Source organism: Pomacea canaliculata, linkage group LG10 (genome assembly GCF_003073045.1).
Source record: "Pomacea canaliculata isolate SZHN2017 linkage group LG10, ASM307304v1, whole genome shotgun sequence".
Taxonomy (NCBI): domain Eukaryota; kingdom Metazoa; phylum Mollusca; class Gastropoda; order Architaenioglossa; family Ampullariidae; genus Pomacea; species Pomacea canaliculata.
The window spans coordinates 4,273,692-4,294,999 of record NC_037599.1 but is presented as its reverse complement, the minus strand read 5'-3'; the positions used below and the strand labels follow the sequence as shown (position 1 = coordinate 4,294,999).

The 21,308-nt window shown below is 42.1% G+C and overlaps 1 protein-coding gene across 1 annotated transcript in view; it reads right to left on the bottom strand.

Moving 5' to 3' along the window:
• Positions 1 to 18,493, bottom strand: part of LOC112574399 — a 142,468-nt gene extending 123,975 nt beyond the window's left edge. The window contains 1 exon segment of the mRNA XM_025255453.1: positions 17,819 to 18,493. Coding sequence (XP_025111238.1) covers positions 17,819 to 17,913 — 95 coding nt within the window. The 5' untranslated portion in view covers positions 17,914 to 18,493.
• Between the last annotated feature and the right edge of the window lie 2,815 nt (positions 18,494 to 21,308).

The following is a 21,308-nucleotide window of genomic DNA, read 5'->3' as shown; positions in this document are numbered from 1 at the left end:
TGCATATCCTAGGACATATGTCAAACATTTTGACACTCAGCTCAGTGATTAAGCGTGGATGGAAGGACTGATACCTCCTGGCAGGCGAAGAACAAAAACAGCTGAACAGCATGCCGCAATATTCCAAACAAAAGATGGTGCCGACAAAAAAAAAACAGCAACAATCAAACAAACAACCACACGAGACAGAACTTTTGCCTCCCTCTTAGCACAAGGACAAATTCCATCAAAAGGTGAACATTGCAAGGGGCCGGAGTTATGAAGCGAAGGTAGGTTATTTCCCCTGGACAAAATGGGGAGCTCAAGGAAAACCATCTTGTTTCCAAATGTTATAAAGCAATATCCAGACCATAGGGACATTATTTAATGTTTCTTTTCCCCGGGGTACATTTGCCAACACTTTATAAGTAAGGATCCAGTGTAAAGACATCTGTGGAGCCTGCACTTTATCATTTTGCACACAAGACACGTGTCCATGTGTTCCCCATCCTGCTGCACGGCAAAGGCTTGCCCTCGCTTCATTACTCCGGCTCCAGATGTTGGAGAAGTAGGATGTGAAGGACTAGATAACAGCAACCGTCAGGTTATCCAACTTTTCTTTAATCTTTATATTCGTGTATCTGCGCATGTGTTCTTGTGTGTGCATCGCCTTGCATCTGCCTGTTTGTCTGTCTCTAAATTTGAAAAAAGGAGGAGCACAGGGAGGGGTGTTTTTGTTCAATTTTTTGTTTGTTGTACTATAAAGCTCATTAACTCTTCTTTTTCTGAGAAATTCCAGATTGGAAGTTTAAAAAGCTTTTTGAATATTACATCTTGCCTTTAATACTTATGTATCAGCCAACGTCTTTACCAACATTTAGAACACCTGAACTGGTCCACTCCTAGTGTGTTTTCCCTTGAAATGGAGACAACATAGGACAGTGCACACTGACAGATTAACAGCCATTACCATTCACCCATCTCTAATCACTAGGCATCCGATACAAAATTAAAGCCAGCGGGCCATATCACATTCACACACCGCCGGGTCCAGGCTGGCGGGGCACCAGATCGAAGCAGCATGCCAGTATAGTCTGTGGTCTTGTTACCATGTTCCCCACCAAGCTTATGGCAATCAGTTTCACAAAAACCTGGCAATTAGCTGGGGGTCCTGGGAGACAGTTTCAGACATTGCCGTCTTGTGCGAGTCCCTATCCCTGTTATTTGTGTCAGACAAATAAGAACTGGCAGGAGAAAGCTTAAAGGCTTACCAGAGTTGAAATTTAGTTCATTGTAATACACAAATTCCTTACAAGAAACTTATTCACCAAAAAAAAAAGCAAGTAATTTCATTTACTTCCTCTTGACTAAAACTTTTCAGCTGTTGTCGTCTGCCTCAGTAAAGACTGTTACTGTAGCATGACTACTCCTGTCATGGCCGACTGATGCGGAATTCGTGTGTTCTTTCATTAAGTAGACAGAAACTCAACAAATTTTTGAAAATAACTGACGAGTGCAGTAAGCTGTATTAAGTTTTATTAGTTGGATTTTTTTAAAACTCTGATAAGCCTTTAATGTTCGTCAATACTCTTGTGGGATAAGTGCTTGCTGAAGTTAAAGTTACCACTTAAAGTGGCGGAGGCTGATACCTATCCTTGTTACAACCCTCAAGCTCGTCAACTGATTCTATCAACGGAACAGGATTGCTGCCAAGCATCATCGACAGTTTTCTAAGGTTTAGTAGAGAATTGTAACACCACGTCCCAAACTAGCACTAGTATGGATTTAATGAGTTTTTAAACACTTATTGAGTTTTTGCTCACATTTTGTGTGCTGGGGAAAAGCAATGGGTTTTCATTACATGAACTGTGAAATGCAGGACACACCCTATGTGTGGAGCAAGAGGGGATAACTGGTGGAGGGAAGGGTGGAAGTGACAAGCCTGGTTTAAATGGTTTTGCATCTGCATATGACATTTGTTTACAGACCCAACTACTTTGCAGGATATAGTCATAGTTGCTGGTTTGGAGAAAAACATAATTTTAGGGTTGACCCAAGTCCGTTCAGAGCTTGAGAGCAATAAACTTACTAATCTATGGCGGAGACATGAAAGAAAGTCGTTTCACAAAAATCTTACACGTTTTGAATATTTATTTTATTTGAACTAAGAAACATAATATACTAATACTCAATTTTGCTTAAAAAAATCACCTTTAAAAACATAAAAATACACAAATCTTCTGAAATAACACCGGAAAAGTTAGTCATGGTGTGGAGCAATGATACCCAACATCAGATAGTTCATATATCCTACTATACTTTGTAAGAGAGGCTTTTCATTAAACAGTATGGCGAGTCTTGTAAGACTATCAGAACAAATAAAGCAGAAAGTATAATCATGCGATTCCTTCGGTTAGATAATAATTTGAAAGTAACTTTAAAGGCTCTGTAGAGTTCAGCTCTCTTGTCTCTTTGATAATTGGCCTGTGGACTGTAAATCCAGATTACCAGGAGTAAGTTCACTCGAGAAAGCAATCGATGCACGAGGAAATTTGCGGCTATTTGGGGAGTGACCAGAATAATAACCCTACACCCACCTTGGCAGTCAGTAAGAACAAGTATGCATCACGTGGACATGAAGTATTCTCCTTGTTTGGCTCGTGAAAGACAATGTTTTTGTTTTCTACAGGAAAGATGACAATATAATTCAATACCACGAATCTATTTATGCTGTAAATAAACTGAACAAAACAAAGATGTCTTTGTACGTGTGGGCAAGTAGGAGTGGTCATTGAAGTTTTTATTCTTTCTTGGACGTCCTCTTGTTCCTCTTGAATCATTCCTTGTTTACTGTTCTTCAACTTCATGAGTTGTTGCTCTTCTTCGGGTTACACATCGTTTTTCTTGTTGCTGTTACTGACGACGATAACATTCGTGACGATAATTTCTACTTTTTTCATGTTGTTGTTATTGGCGACGGTGATGATGAAGGTCTTCTTAGTATTATTCTTCTGTTTGTTTCTCTACCTTCTGGACTCGGATACAGTGACAAGCAGCTGTCTTCCACCAAATCGCAACAGAAATGCATGCCAGACTTATTCTGACATCCTCCCCGACATCGCAGTAGTGCCTGCAGTGATCACGAGCTGTCGTTCTTGATGATCCATCTCGCCGCACCCTCCTCATCCCTCGTAATCTCTGCTTTGTGCGAGTGCAGCGCAGTTATGTAATCAGGCTTTTACATCTTCTGGGGCTACACTCGGAAACAGACAGTAGATAACCCAGCCCTGCACTTTCCAAATGAATCTCGCCATCAAATGCGATGTTTTAAGGTCTCTTCGTTTCTTGTTTTCTTGACAGAAACGGTCGTTGTAATATGGAGGGTGGCAATAGGGAGCAGATGTCTGGAGGGATTTCCACGTGACCAATGAAAGCTGTTTAACGAGTGCTGTGTGATTTTCCCTTTAAGTCTGTACATATATATATGTACAACATGTGCATGTCATTTTACAAGCTGGTGTCCTTATTTTTATTTTTTTATTATAGACACTCCATGTCTCTTATTTGGTCTTGAAAGTATGTGTGACTGATGGCAAAGAATTCTGTTATTAATAGATGGTCCATGTGGGAATAAAATAATTCTTTTCACGTGTGTGTGTCTGTGTCCCACAGAAGTTAGTTCCTGATCACATACCTATTCATATCTACTCCATGTAAAATAATGGTCATCTTCCTCTTCCCCAATATTGACATTTACAGAGGGACTGTCACAATCTGATGTCTCTTTCAGACACGAGCATGCCATATCATCTAATCATCAAACATTCGCAGGAAATGGCCGTAAAATGTCTCCTTCTTTTTTCCGTTTTTAAGTAATATTTTGGGGGGAAAATGCTTTAACCTTTTCCCTGTTATTTCGCTGCCCCTTCTTCTCTATTATTTGAGTTCCCTTTTTCTGTATTGCTTGATCACCCTTTTCTGTCTGTATTTATGGGATTGTTTCCATTTCTTGCTGGACCATCGATTGGTTGTCGGGCATTGTGCCACGTATGAAAACTGATACTTAGCATGCAGTCTGTTGCATTAACTTATCACCTGCTTTGACATAATTGCGAAACTTCCCAGCAGCCCCAAATTGATGGCGGTTATCTGATAATTATGGGATTGTGCAGAAGTCAGCTTGGAACACCAGACAATTTCTATATTACATGCAATGATTCGATAGATTTCATTATTTACTTAAACGCATATGGTATTTATGTGTGTGTGAGAGTGAGCGAGTGTCCAGCCTCGTTGTCGATGTTTTTAACTTTCAGCATGGAATATGAGTCGTATGTTATAAAACTTGTACTGCGACTGTTGTCTACCTGTGAAAAAAATCTGGGTGGATTTTCGCAGTTTATTATCAGACATCACGTGAGCAGTCTCGACCCGGATGTGGTCACAGTACTTAGTGTGGGTAGTGTAGTACAGGGCGCCGCGTGCTGTCTCGTGCAGACGTACAACAGTCGTAGTGCCCTCGCCATCCTCGGGGCAGTTATTGCAGCAGGGCGCAGGCGAAGAATTTAAGGCCGGTCAGACAAGCTTCATCCATCTTGTCCTGTTTCCCCCATTTCCCTCTAAGGAAAAGCACCCGCGTAATGTAATCATACAGCCAGGCCTATGAAGCCGTCTTCCACGTGGAACCGGCTTGTTTGGCAAAATTGCCTGCTACATCCTGTCTCGCCCTGTATGTCCTGTCTCGCCCCCGTCCTGCCGAGCAAAGTTTAGTGCGTGCTTCAATGGCCCCCGACGCCGAGTAAAAGGTCAAGCTTAACAATCGTCTATTTTCGATCACAGCCGCCAATGCGCACGCTTTGACATCATCACTCCCTCTTCGTCCTCATCTCCTCCGTCCCCACGCGCTTGCTCGAGATGTGACACGTGCAGTTTGAAATGATAATGTTCAGCGCTCTTCATCATACCGTTGTGGTTTTTTTTATTATTTTTTAATGAAATTGAGAACTTGTTTTGCCACTGGTGATCGGCTTACCCTGTAATGTCCTTTTTCCTCTGTCATACCATCTGACATTCTAAAGACAAAAAGGTAAAGGTCATCCCATGACTTTTTCAGGTCTTTGTGAGACCTCACTTTTCTGGTGGCCAGAGTCACGTGACGGCGGTGCCCACCTCCTCTCCCACGCTGCCATACATTCCCCAACATTTTTGGACTCGGTATCCATTTTTGTTAACTGGGAGAAATGAGCAGTGCTCCACGAGCATCGAACCGATGAACCTTTCAGTTCAGATGCCAGCGCTCTACCCACCCAGCTATCCGCTTTCTCTACAGAAGTCACGTGCTAAGACAGTACATGAGCTAAACAATAATTATAATGGAAAATTATGTATGGACTTTGTTACATGAAGGTTTCCATTGTTAGAATAGTGGTGTAGCTTGATGCTTTTGTCTTTTATTCATGCCTGAAACATCCAACATGTTGTACTGATTATCGGCATTTCTGTTGTGCTTCGCGTAAATTCTTCGAGCTTCCTTGTACATCCTATTCCGCTATAATAATAAAAAATTATTTAATTATGACTGGGTTCATCTGTTTATGAAGCCAGCGGAAAGAAGCATTGAGAGTATGGGGATGACAATCAGTGCAAGTAAGCTTATAATCAGACCCCACAGACATTGAAGTATACATCCACTCACAAGAACTCCACAAAGTATTGTGTACAAGGAGCCTCGCTGATCTTATGTAACTTTCCTGACAAGTTCACCAATCACTAAAGAAATGGACTTTCAGAACCTCTTGATAACCCTTTAAAATCGCTCACTAATAAATAAGAAAAGTTTTATAAACAAATTTGTATTTATTATTAACTAACAAGTGTTAAGACAGAATTCTTCATCACCACTACCACCATCACGACCACCACCAAACTATCTTCATTGTCTTCTCTGGTGTTTACTTTTAAGTGCACCGTGGGTGCCAAAGATTTTACAGCAATATTTTAACAAACCCAGAATGCTCTTTTGCCCTTAATTAATAATGCATTTTTAATATTTGTTTATTTAAAATCTCCGGTTACCAGGATGCAGTTTGCTTGTGAAATGACAGCATTGAAAGACGGATTCTTTACTTGCATGAAGGCAATGAATCCATTCTCAACACTCCTAAAACTGTCACAAACAGCTATGGCAAAGAATGGTGGACATGGAGGCTGCTTCCATGAACTGTTTACCGCTGCTTTGCGCTGTTATTCACAGCTCTGCCTGTCTATGAAATTAAACCGCTGGCTTTTTGAGTGAGTGCTCCACAAATGCAAACTAATATGGCACTCGGCAAGTGTGGCCTGTCACAAGATTATGACACTGATGGACTCAACCAAGAAGCTGCTTTTCGCCCTCCAGACAAGGGCGGCAACTTCGTGGTCGATACGTGCCATGCGTTTCTGACATCCGGGTGTTTCTTAGTTTAACTTTTTACAGCTGGCCGCTACTTGATCATTCACCGAATAAAAGTGGTTTTGAAGCTGTCCATGCTTGACTGAAATGTATAGAGTGTTAATTCTACATTGGAGGTGCGATCAACTTCAGTTTGGCCTGTGAACTGAAAAACATTCTCCACCCACCTTCCATAGAAGTGCAGGACATGATGGACAGCAACCTTCTCCACCCACCTACCATAGAAGTGCAGGACATGATGGACAGCATCCTTCCCCAGCCATCAAGCACATGACATGATTGAAGGTAAGTAGTTGTTGTGCGAACCACTTACACTTTACTCCCTTTATGGCCTTGAGGATATAAGACCCTTTGCCTCGTAATTTTGCCTTCAATACTCAGATTCTTCTTTTTTTTAACTTTTTCCATAAAAAATGCTAGGTTTCTATACAAAAGGTGGTTGAAGACTTTACAGAAGGCTCTGTAACAATTGTGTGAATACAGACACAAGCTGTAAAAAGCACGCACCCAGACATAAACCAAACTATGATGAGACATGCCTGGAATACAAGGCAGAAAGAGAATCCTCACACGAATCATGTCAGAACAACAAAGCATCAAGATTACAATAACAAGGTCTGGCATCATGGCGAGGAGGGAACAAGGCTCGTGTGCATTTGTGCGTTAAACGCCGCCAAGGACAGATTTGTCCGCGGACTCCACACAAAAAAAAAACCCACCGAGCAGCTTGAGGGTGCACAGATAAAGATTCCCAGTGCAAGTGTTAATACACTTCCCATCGAGAAAAACTATTTAGTGACAGTGACCCCTACTTGGACATAAATTCATAACTCCTTTCATCTATATTTCTTGTAGGACGCAAGAGTAAGCAGCACAAACGAGAACAGAGAAAAAGTCTTGGAGGGACAAGGAACTGGAGAACGCACCATTACTAGTAAGAGACTCACTAGTCTATGTGAAGAGATCGATTTACTGGTAGTAGTTTGTGCACAAAACAGTCCATAAACTAACTTTGACATCACCTGGTGGAAGGACACAAGGCCACATAGACCATATCATCATCAACAACAAATGAAGGTGCTCCCTACAAGACATGCAAGAAGCAGACATTGACAGGGATCACCACCTATTAATCGCAAGCTGAAACTGAAGTTCAGAAAAGTAAAGATTGGACAAAAAAGAAACTATCGTTTGGACATTGTTAAGCTCAGAGAACCAGCAATCAAAAAGGTCTTCAGCACTGCGTTGAGCAACAGACTCCTGCATCCTCAAAAACGAGGCGGCAACAACGATCGATACCTTCAACAAAGCCATAATAGAAGCAGCAACAGAAACCATTGGCTACAGGATAAACCCCAAAACTTAATGGATCTCTGCCCATACATGGAACATTATGGAAGAAAGGAAAGAGATAAACAAGGAACTCCTGAATACAAAGTCCCCCAGGCCAATAGAGAGGTCTACAGCCCAATACAGGGAGCTCGATAAGCAAATCAAGATTTCCTCAAGGAGAGACAGGAGACAGTATATACAACAACTCACAGCTTAGGCAGCAGTCGAACGGAAAGATATGTAGGCGACCTACTAGATAATAAGGAACAGACGAGGTGACCGAAGGCACAGCCAGGACATTCCGGTTAAAAGAGCAGATGGCACACCCATCACTGAAGACCGAGACAAACTGAAGAGATGAAACACTTTTAAGAGGTTCTAAACCAGCCAGACCCATCAGTGCTACCCGAAATCACAGAAGCGGAAGAAGACCTAGATATCACTACCGGTCCCATTACACTACAAGAAATGAAGGAAGCCATTCACAAAAAGAAGAATGGCAAGGCGCCATGAGGGAACAGGGTACGAAATGCTAAAAGCAGAAGAGGAAGAGACACCACGTATCCTGCAAGGCATCCTCCACGAGAATAGGGACATTGAAGAAATCTTTGTTGTCAGGTGGAAATGTGTTATAAGGAGACCTTGGCTATTGCAATAACTGGAGAGGCATCACATTGTTGTCCCTCACCAGAAAAGTAATCCTCTAGCGCACTTCAACAGAAGTAGACTTTATACTCCGACAAGAACAAGCCGGCTTTCAAAAAAGACGATCATGTATCGACCATATTTTTGTGCTGCAAGAGATCCTGGAACAATCACGGGACTTGAACACTTCACCATCCACTTTAATGACTTTATCGAAGGCGTGTGACAGTTTATTACATATCATGCCTGTCTCTGGAAGATATGTCCCTTTCGTATCTGCTGCCCAACATCATCTCGAATAAAGAGCTGCGATACAGGACAGGGACCTGCACTTTGGCATAAACAATCCAACTGCGGACCTGGAGATGGCTAGAACATGTTTGTCGCAGGCCTCCACAATCCATCCCCAGAACAACCCTGCGATGGACACCGCAAGGAAAGAGGAAGACCCAAAAGAAACATGGAGACGAATCGTCGAGAAGGACCTCAAGAGTAGAGGCCTACCACTAGTGACAGCCCCCAGAGCACCAGCTGACAGAACCAGATGGAGGTCTTTTGTCATGGTGTCACGTGCCAGACGGCACAGAGAGGACTGACCGAATGTATGCTAAATACTTATGTTGCTCCCTTTCCATCCCGGTCAGAGGCTGTAACGAAACAAAATTGATAACGAGGAAATACCAGAAAGTCGCGAAATTATTAACATGGCTGCCGACTGTCGCAGCAGATATCATTGGAAACCCTTCCTTCATCTCAATAGCAAACAAGAGCGGGGCGGGCCATCGACGAAGGTAGTCGTTCGATCTGATGTCGTGAGAGCCTTTCACAGGCCGTCCACCCACTCCGTTTCCACAACATGCCTCCATTCAACGGATTGTTCATGTCTGCTGCAGCATATCGAGCTGTGAAATCTGATTAACTGTCAAAGTGAGAAGATAAGTATTTGTATTTTCCCATTGTGATTCATATCTATGAAATCGGAGATTTAAGAAACACAGAAAGTAAGAGACCATACTTTGTGTTATCAAGCAATAATACATTGAGGGATGTGCTGGAATACTTACAACGCACACATAGTAGGCAAGTGGTAATTACCTGGAGGTAATTTTGTACTACGGGGGATGAAACCAGAATATATGTAGAAAACCACCAACACCCAACCCTCAGGTGTCTAATAGAGTATCCCGTGACGAGATCCGAACCTCAAGCCTCTCACTGCAGTGGTGACAAGCGAGTGCTCTAAACACTACACTACGGGCGCAACGAGGTGTATGATAAATATACTTGATTTTTCAACCACTATTTTTATCGATCGATCCTCATATTTGAATAAAAAAAAGTGTTTATTTTCCACTAAATAAAAATGCTTAGGAAAAACTATTATTTGTATTTCTAGTGATTCGGCGTATCACAGTTTATAATATTTCACTTCCAATCCTCTTTCTTTCAGCTCTTCTCCTGTTTGGCCAAACAAAAGGGATTGACATGAATTCTCGTGGAACCTGCTATTAATTATGCATAATTATCACTTTTTTGAGGCCAGTACTTTGCATTGTGGTGTGACATGTTAATCAGACACAACCTCCGCTATGCTGTGCTTGCAAAAGAATGCAAATAATGCACAAGATTGGCAGCAGCTTATTGATAGTCACTACAAAAAAATCTGACAATTTTCCGCTCGATGTATTTTTTCTAGCACGAGGCTCCTCATCACTCAAACATTGTAAAATTAATTTCGTTATTCACTGAAAGTTCTGAGTGATTCTTTCATGTTAAGAAATATTTTCGACTTGGATATTTGCCAGCTGTGTAAGCCTGAATGAAAACACACACAGAGAGAGAAAGGGAAAAGGAAAAGTTGGATTGCACTTTAAAATAAATTTCTCCTGTGACAAAAGGACCACTGAGCCAAGCAGCGAGGAAATGAAAAGTTAAATTATGTTCCTGCTGTGGATGGCAGACAATGAGAAGAGCAGTGCCTGCGGGTGTAAAGCTTTTCCTCTTCCCTATCCTGTAACTCTGGAAGAATAAAGGGCACTTTATTTCGTTCTTCCTTCTTTTTATTTTATTTTCTTTCCTTTATTTATTCCTTCCCTCCTTTTTTCTTTCTTAATCTCGTTTATTTGTTTATTCTTCCTTCCGTTTATTTTTTCTTCCTTTCACTTATTTTTTTCCTTTTTTCCGTTTCTTTCTTTCCTCCTTCTTTTTATTTTGCTTTATTTATTGATTTTTTCCCTCTTTTATTTGTCCTTCTTTTCTTTCCTTTTCTTTCCTTCCTGGCTTGATTTTTCTTTCAATGCAGACGCAAAAGTGCAGCTATAAATAAATTTGCAACTTCCACAGTCACACGTAAACACAAACACACACACACACACACACACACACACACACACACACACACACACACACACACACACACACACACACAAACACACACACAAACACAAACACAAACACAAACACACACACACACAATTCAGAAGTGTAAATAGGAAAAAAATTTACCCTAAAGAATTGAATGGGTTTTTTTTTCTTTGGCTCGTTATCCTTCTAGTGGAAAGATAAACTTGAAAGACTTACAGTTAAAAGCTTTCAAAGGCAGCAACATCGTTAGCTGAAACTGCCTGCTCCATGTAAATTGTAAAAACATACCTTAGAGACATCTAGGTCTCCCACTCTAGCCAACCTTGTCGACTCTCATAACATTTGAAACCTCTGAGCTGTGAGGCACCTGTTTACTTTGGAAATTACAACGATTATTCCAGAAGAATTATCTTAGAAAACAATTCTTATAAACCCACCATTTTGATAGTTATGATTTAGATATTTTTCAGTTGTATGTTAACCGATGAATTAAAGACATTTGATGTACATACAGACAAGTCAAAAAGGAATTGTTATTATTATGGGAAAGATATTAATAGTTTAAGGTTTTAATTCGTGTAAAAATATCAACACATTCAAAATATAAGCAGTTAATTGACTATTGGTCCTTGCTGTACATACAGGATAGATAAAATATATTGTTCATAAAAGATTTTTAAAACTCAGTCTAAAACGTTTACATCACTATGAAAGGCCTTTGATAATGTACATGAAAGTTTTCGGCGATCCATCATACACAAAATATACCAAATGAATCCATTGGACTAGATAGAGATTTTCTGAATCTTTTGCAATTTCAATTTTTTTTTCTTGAAAACAGTTTTCTCTACACATTTATAAGCAATATATTTATGTACTTTGAGGACTGTTCTCTGCTGATAATGCTTGTTAACCAGGCTGAACCAATAAACACTGATGAGGTGGTATGCGGCATCCACTGCCCCTAACAAGGCAGCCAGTGTGGACACACCTCCATGAAATATTTGGATAGTTTATTAACTGCAGTCCAGCAGCGTTTCTGATATACACAAACAACTCTCATCCCATCAGCGACTGTGACTAAATACCCCGTTAAAAATAAGAACACAGACACCAGAATAACCCAGCCATCAACTTATTCAGGTCACGAGAGTAAGGCGAGAGTGGGTTGGCTGCTTTCCCGGCATTCACCGCGTGCTGCACGAGTTCTGACCCAAACCTGATCGATGAGTGATGGAGCAAACAAAATCAGGAACATACGTGACGTGGACAGCACGTGCACTGTTAAGACTCGCGATACATCGATGGCCCAACGGCTGTTTAAAAACAAAAACCAAAATAAACCGAATCATCAGTCAGTGACGCAGACGATCAGTAGGTCACGGCTCCGGCGCCACATTTGTTTTCGCTGCCATTGTGTGTCTTGTCCTCCAGTTCATTGACTATTCCGTGTGGAGTTTAGAACCATGTCACCAGTGGATGACCACGAAACGATAGGAAGTTAACATAAGTCGGTTCACAGCCTGCCCCCGATAACAACAAGGGCTAGAAACTCGGCTTTAGGCGGAATTTGCGAACAAAAAGGAAGATAGATGGCAAAGTTAGGCAAAGGCGATGCACACGAAAGGGAGAAACGGCAAGTGAGATACATGTTGAATACAGAAATTATTTTAGAGGTCGTGTTCAGTCGAAAGACTTTTGTCACGCCCACAGAAAGTCTCGGTGAAAAATATCAAACACCCTCGTGAATTTTAAATGCAAAGGGAAGGTAGATAAAATTATATTCACAGTGTTCTTCAATAACAGCAAATGTATGGCAAGATATATTTATGAGCGATTAAATGTGGACAGATTACTGAATGTGTGTGTGTGTGTGGGTGATGTAGCTTTTTCTCGTGCTGCATGCTGATTAAGTGAAAAGCCTCGTTATCACCCTTAGAGATCCATCGGGGGGCAGTTTCTTCCTTATGAATGCCAAAGCCCCGCGCATATAAACTTCTCTCAATCAGGGGACTGTACCATAGCCCCAGCTTCCACCGAAGATTTATATACAATTACAAAAAATCATCAGACACATAAAGATGTCAACAACACAGTTGTTAAGATTTTGATGGACACGTTTATGTTGTGAAAGCCTCTAGCAGACGGGAGGCTTAGATAAAATGTTGATTAGGCATATATGTGGGCAACATAAGGTCCAGACTTTGACCTGTCTGTGCGTGGGGATGTTTGTGGGCGTGTACCTCAAGAAGAAGAGAGAGTAGGAAAACATAAGCATACAAGACAATCCAGAAACCCAAAGTACTTTGATAAAACCACCGACGGTCGGAAAGAAGTATATCGGAGATACCAAGAAACGAAACCAGAATTTTACTGTCGTGGTACCAGACTCCTTTGCCACCGCGGCAACAACTACAAGACGATGCAAGTTGTCACCAATAAGATGGACTGCATTGTCCTGACCAGTACCTCAGGATACACTAGGTTCTGGAAAGCACTCCGTTGCCTCCTTCCGGTCCATGTCACATCGATTGAACGAGGGCAGGACCAGAGCTAACGCTTTTGTTTCCACCTCCGAGGTCTACACCTGTGGGAAAACTCCGCTTCTGGTCGACAAAAGCATCCTGGATACCTTTCGATCAGTTCACGGTTACAAACCTCGAAGACTCATTTCAAGAATCAAGTGTGCACGGTAATATCAGATGTAAAGACATGCCAACCCTCTTTAACTGATATAACACTCGATGCTTTGCAAACACGTGACCATTAGCATACAAAGAACTCAAAAAGCTACAAATACACGAACAGTCTTCCCAGCCATCATCTCAATAACTTAAAGCTGGGTGTTTTTCTCAAGAGTCAATACATTTTATTACCGTATATATTTTAGGGTTAAAAAGGTTTTATAGTCGGAGTAAACAGTACAATCAATAGAGTTGTGAACATCTGGTCGCCATCGTTCGTGAACTCCTCAATGGATATACATACACACATATCGATTCAGACATACCGCGTACATGCAAGACGTGCCCATGCTAACGGACGAACTTCAGATTTGCGAATACCCATGCACGTGCTCTTTTGAACGATCGTGCGTGCGCCTGTGTGCGTCCATCAGTGCGCGCGTAGGTGTGCATGTAAAAAAATTGACGAAGAGGATGGGGAATGTATTTACAGGATGCTCATGAGCGAACTCGTGAGGATAAGAAATAAAAAAACAGATCTTAAATTCCAGTATAGAGCAACCTCTCACCAGCACATGGGCATCATAAAGAAACGAGCTTTCATCTTCATGTTTCATACAGATTCTCGTTAAAATTCCTCTCCTCCAGGAAAGTTATCGCTTTCAAGATTCGTTAGGACTTTTCGATACCCGTTTTATGCCTACCTCTTTAGTTATTGTGACACCAGACAGAGAGAGAGAGAGACAGACATAGACAGACCGACAGACAGACATGTAAAATACCCCGTCGTCGTGTCATACTATACTACACAGGCTCCTCACTCATCTTTTCTGATCTCAAGCATGTCCTGTCCACCTACAAGAACGCGTGCACACGAGCGCTCACTCATGTGTCGATGACGATAATCTTTGATACAAAACTAGTAAAATAATATTTTGCCATCTCTGTAGGTCTGTTTAAAGCAGTGGTCCGCGGACGACACTTTGAGAATCACTGAAGTAGAGAATATAAACTAGAAATGACCTTAGCTTGCGTGTCCGTATCCTTAAATGAGACGCACGGGAATAAGAGGATGCCTGAAGTGCTTAGTGTTACTGTGTTATACGGATGTGACGCAACTGTCAGCTGTTTTCACGAGACAGGCGCAGTAGGTTCGGCGAGTGGGCGGTAACCGTGAGCAGTTTTGACAGCGAAGAATATATCAAGAGCTCTTATTAGAGGTGAACTTAAAGACAACATTTATTTTTGTTACTCTATCGAGAAGATCAGCAACGACAGGTACAACAGAAGCCACTCACCACGTCGACCAAGTCACTACACAGGAACGCCAAACACTCCAAGGGCAGTCACTCTCCAGGGTTATTCTGATGCATTTTTGAAAACAACATCTTTGGATGAGGTTCTCAAACTCAAGAAGTTGGTTGGTAGTTTGATTCGCATTTTGACCGCATTTCTTCTCGTAACAAGAAAACCATGGAAGAGTTGATAATCGCCTTTAACAGGTTCGTCAACAACATTAACTGTTTCAAAACATTAATTCACATCGTCATTATTGTGTGGATATTGACACCCGTGGCAAAAGGTCATAACCTGCGTTGCTGCTGTTGATGTTAACCTCTCTTCCTGTTCACAGCCACGCATAGTCTCCCTGCATTAACCCCTCGTTCACAAGCAAAACTGATCTGACGTCAGAAATGAATAATGGGAAAAAATATTATCTGACGTCACAAGTAATTGGATTAAATATTATTTGATTTCATAAGCAATTGAGCTGTGTATTCTCTGACGTCATAAGTGGACTTAATATTATCGGACGTCATAATTGGACTTAATATTATCTCACATCATAAATAAGTGGATTGAATATTATCTGGTTCTCTAGGAAGATTGATCTTACGTCAGAAGTGAATAACTGGACTGAATATTATCTGACGTCAGAAATGAGGGAATTGACGTCAGAAGTAAACGATTCGACTGAGATATATAACGCATGCGCGCTGAAGAGTGAGTGAAGAGTAGACCAATCGCTTGTCGCTACATATGACGACTTAATGTCAGTCCGACAAAACACTCGCTTCGTATGAACCGAAACAGGGGAGAGTATTCTTGTCAAGGTTCAGCTGCACAACATCTTCCGAGTTTCAAACACATTTCTATACAAACGGTTTTCATGTAACGCTTGTAAACGGCTTAAAAGCAGTTTCACAAACACACTTCTATATTTTCTTCTAAAACACAGTTTCAAGTTTGTGCAAATGAACCCTGGGCTCCGACTTTTCCACCACGCCGCTTATCTGCCCACATCCGCCCTCGTCTATTTATTCTGTCTCTCTCTTTTTTTTTTCTCCCTACACATTATTTCGCATCAGAGAATCATAATGGAGCAAGCCTTGTGCAGACAATATATATATATGAATACCATTCATTATGACATCTGGCTGATAAGAAGGATTGGCCACTTTTCTCATCAGTCCTGTCTCGGAGGGTAACAGAGAGGAAAGTGAAGTAGACATCTTGATGGGAGGAGTCGCCACCAAAGTATTTGCTGGACATCGGGATGATCCCTTCATGTTTTGCTATTACAAGTATTTTCTTTTCTTCCGCGGTATTGATATTGAAGGAATGTGCTTGTGGGTGTGTGTATGAGAGAGAAAGAGTATGTGTGTGCCCGCTCTCTCTCTCTCAGTCTGTGTGTCTGTGTGCCCGCTCTCTCTCTCGCACAGTCTGTGTGCGTGTGCGCCCGTGTGTGGATACCGCGATTGTATGTGTGTCTGTCAACGTGTCTGTATATGTATCTGAATATTTGTCATTGTGTTTACCTCTCTTTGTACAGGAAGACTGCGCTTTAGAGTATTGTCATCACCAGTAGAAACCGCTTTGCATTTATGACAAACTGTCACTGAAGAGCTCAGTGTCTACAACAAGACTCGCCGAACACTTATTTCACAGCAGGCGAGGCTCCAATAGCCTGGCGAATAGTGAGATCGACTGTGGACCAGAAGTCGCAGAGTCGAAACCTGCTTGGTCTTACCCTAGAAATTTCTCCTTTTCCCAAGTCCTACCAAGGTGAGATGTGTTCATGATAAAGATGAGGGAATGTTCTTCCACATGTCGTGCCTACTTAGTTTAAGAATTATTGCCGATAGCCCAGATGGAGCCACTTATAAAAGGCACATAATTTACGGTTGAAAATAATCGTATATTGCTAGCTGGTTATTGAAGCCACGTGTCACCATGTCGATATGTTTTGTGTAAAGTCGAGGTAGGGTTTCATGAGGATTTGCTGCATTGTCTTTTGTGTTTCTACCTCCCTTGCGACTGACAATCAACAAGGTCTAGACAACATTCACCTTGGCAACACCGGGAATACTCTGTGTTTTCACAACACGTGTAAAGTACAGGTTACATCATTGCATAATGCCTAGGTTACATCACTGTAAAGTGTGTATAGGGTACATTACTGTAGAATGCCTGGTTACACTATGGTAGACTACCTAGGTTACATTACTATAGAATGCGTAGGTTACAGTGAAGTTTGCTGCACCAAGCCTCACTTTCACAGAACACATGACTACTAATTTTACACGATTTCATCCTCTAAAATAAAATGCTACCTGTAGCATCTGATTCCCTCTACAAGTTGTGTGACCCAGCTACACTCCGACATCCCCGCGGGTCTTTATCTAGGTTATGGAAGTCATTAGTCAGAGACCCGTATGTAATCAATACATGAACACAGAGTCCTTTGTACCGTGTAAAATGTTTCAATATGAATGGCGGTAAACGAATGTGCGGCCCTTTGTTGCGGCGACACGTTTTGTTGTTGGAGGAAATAAAAGCGGCTGTTGGTTATAGAGCTAACTTACTCCTCCGCCTGTTTATACAACCTGTTGTTCAGTGTGGGTGCCAACGGTTTTCTCTATACATCATCGAGAAGTAAGCTTAACAGAATACAGACAGATGAATTAGCACGTGCTCAATGTTTCAAAGCCGATGTAGCAACATTTGTCCTTTCTGTGAGCATGTTGTCATGAATCGGGGAGCATCTGTCAACACACGGGTGTGTTTATAAACATCTCTAACAGAAAATTGGTGAATAGTTTTCAAGATGATCGTTCACCTTTTTCATCATTTTGCTGCTTTACCCATGGCAAAAAGATCAGCAAAGGACGGAAAGGGCTTCTGACGACTTATCGAAGATAGATACTCGTAGAAAAAAAGACAGAAGACAGACGGCGAAAAAAGAGAAAGAGTGACATGTATGACAGAGCCACAGTTGAGATCGAAAGTTGCAGTAGTTGGGTTTTTTTCTATTATGACAAGAAAATCTCAGGTGTGCTGCACAGCTGATGCCAGCGCCTACCTGTAATTCTCTGCCAACGAGCGCCGGCGGTACTCCGATATTACTCGCAGATTCTCCAGCAGCATGGCATGCGCTTTGTCCGGATGTTTCATCATGGCCGCGATTGGGGTGGATCCGCTACAGCCCCCTGCGCTGCCACCCGTCACCCGCTGCTGACGAAGGGCATAAGGTTCAATCCTCCGATGACCGGCAGTCAGCTCTCCTCACATCTCCTCCCTCGGCTTCTCCTCGCGCATGCAGCTCCACTGGCGCGCTTCGCGGAGCACAGGGCGCCTTTCCTTGTGTGCATCTCGCTCGTGTGTCAGTCACAGGTACACAGAGCTAGCAGCGCCACCACTTTCACACGGCAAGAGTGTTGTTGTTGTTGTTGTTGTTTGTTTTTAACACACATTCATACACACCTTTCTTGGCGAAGGCACTGTCGGTTAGTAAAAACGTTGGCTCTGTTCAAACTTTCTCCATTTGGATAACTGCGCGCCACGATGTCGGGTGTGGGGGTGGGGAAGGGAAAACAATAAAAGTGCAGACGACAAGTCAGACGAATATTTCAATGCACGATGAAGAAGACTAGAAACTCGCCTCGACTCCACGTTTCGCCAGTGGCAGCGCTTTGTCAGCTGTTAGTCCCGGGGTGAGATGGAGCAGCCACCTGTTCACCAGTTAACGGACGCTGTCGTCTGCCACTTCTCCCAGTGTCGCACACTCGATGCGAAGCGCGCGCAGCTGGCGTGACCAGTGCGCATGCGCTAACAATGCGTCGTTCGGTGCGGGGTCGACTTGAGCTCGGGTCGAGCGATACAACAGATAGTCTGTGTGTACGCGTGTGAGAGGGGGACACACATGTACGTGTGTGAGACAGACACACACACATATTTAAAACGAAATATAAAGCAGTCTGGAGATGGATTTCGAACCAAATCAATTCAAAACATAATCGAGATAATCTAATAAGTTGTGCAAACGGCTAGAACAACGGTTAGATGACGGGGGGGAGAAAAAATACTCCGCTGTTTTCTAGCAAAGGCTGCGATGTTGCCGGCTCGTCTGCACTATTTTCTATCAAAATACCGGCTCTTAACAGCCTTCGTGAAAAAGCAAGTAGGAAAGCATCAAAGCCAATATCTGAAAGTGTCATCTTGGCATGCACGAGCGGTCACATTAACACTCCTAATGTCTGCACGCACTTGCAAGTTCAAATCCAACATTAAAAAAGTAATAAATTAATTAATGTCTGAGGGCGCTGTTAAACATGTTAGCACGAAAGGTGTGCAAAGGAAGCTCACTCTCCATTCACTTGTGATCATGCCAGGGCTTCACAACACAGAGAAGCTGCTTCTTATTGCTTCATTTGTGTACATGCCCAGTTCAAATCCACGGCTAGCACAATGATTTTATTTCGTCAAACCTTTTGTCAAATGGATGATACGCATTCTTTAACCTTCCCTTTATTGTTTCCCCATGCTAATCAACCACTCACCACATCCCACCATTGTGGTGAATGTCATTAAACGAAGCAGCTGCTTGTAATAGTCACCTGGATAAATGCAGCTGAATATCAAGCAACAGATTCATTGAGTTTATTTTTATGTAAATGCTGATCAGCTCATCTGCTATCAAAAAGCCTTTTTAATATAATATTGTGGTATTTGTAATGAGATTGATCTTCATTTACTGAACATCAGGCTTTCGAAGTGATCAGACTTATGAAACTGGATACGTGCTTTAAACTCTTGTCCATTCATTCACAGAAATATATAAACTATAACTTTAATTGCAAATTTTAAAGAAAAAGGGAGAAAAATCGATTCAAATGCATCATGGCCGGTCTTGAAAAGGATGAAATCTTAGGTGCCAAAGCCTTTTGTTAATCACACTTCGGTAAAGGTAGAAAAATCTTCTGCGATGACATGATTGGCTTCCATGTTGTGTAGAATGTCTGTACAAACCAACTGCTGGAGTCTGCAGGCTGCTTGACAAGTGAGATCCCAAATATTTGCTCACTTGTTGAGGACATACTCAGTCTTTCTGGCAATGATTAAACAAATGTTTGGCCTTTAATCATTAATTGTTTGTAAGTAAGACTTTCTATCCTCTGTTGTTTTTTTCTCTCTGATAATCAGACAACAGATGAAAGCAGACGTGTGCTTGCAGGTCCTGACAAATGAGTTGTTAGACACACTGATGGTGTGCAAAGATTTTTATTCAGTGTTATTCAAGACAGTAAGTTTGTCTGGAACTGAACAAAGGTCTGCCTTTAAACATTAATTATTTGAAATTAAGACTATTTATGGTAGGTCTCCAGAATTCGCGTCGGAAGAAAAGAACGGTGTACCAGTGACATACAGGAGTTGGTGTCTAGCTGCTGCAAACTCTTCTGTACCTACTTTAATCTATCAGTGCCCTTACACACGACAAGGACTTAACAACGGTCTCACGGGCATCGCTCGTGTTGCCTGGCTCCGTGCACGAGAGCGCGCGACAAGAGCGTGTAATGCCATCAGAAGGTGCCAGACCTCCACACTATTCACAGCCACACCATCCTAATTGCCTGTCGCTGTCAGTCAGTCGTTCCTGGACCGGTACCCGTTGGTGGGGGCAGCACATGCTGGCTAGATGTCGCAGCTGACAAGACCCATCACTCGCGCCTGTTTGGGGAGACAAGCAGGTCGTGTACAGGAGACCAGTCCAGCCTTTGATGTTCTTAACAGTTCTTCCTCTGGTCATCGCAGTGTCGACCGCCCTCTAAGGTACCCTAAAGGACAGCCATCGGGCCGGTCACATGGCCAAACCAGACCAGATTACTTAGCTTGACTGTTGCAGTAGTGGTTCCTGATGTTGATAGGCAGGCCCTCATTCTGTCCAATGGTCAGCAGACTTTGATAGCACGTGCTCAGGATTTCCTAACGATGTGAAGACATTTCTAAGGTCTACAGACCATTTCTTGTATGAGTTTCGACTAGCAAGCTTCCATTTGGTCGTTTCTTGGTTGATTAATATTTCCTTATAATCATGCTTTACGGCTCAAATTTCAAAGAACCAGCTCATTTTTGTTATCTCCCTTTGTATACCAGCTATTACTAGTTATTCGCGTTAGATTATCTTATCTTAGTCTCGTTACATTTTCACACAGAGATGTAATTTACGTTTTACAAACCAGCCTCTATCCTTAATTCCTATAAACCCTCACTATTATTTCTGCTCGCAGAGTGAGACTCCGAATGCAGTTCAAAAAGTCAGGTTCTTTTTTTAGCAACTCCTCACGTGGTACTAATGCGCCGGTGACGTCAGAGGTTCAGTCAAGATGGCGGAATGTCAGCTTATTTTATCATCTCGCCAAGCGTCTCGGATTTTGTTTCCAGGAAAATGAAATCAGCTGAGCTTAGTGCCTTCAGTTGCTTCCTATCTGCAAGTATAATTTTCTGGCAAAACGAAACCTGTTTTTATGCGATATTGAGTTGTCCTTTGAGAGAGTTGTTGCCAGTGTTGGTGA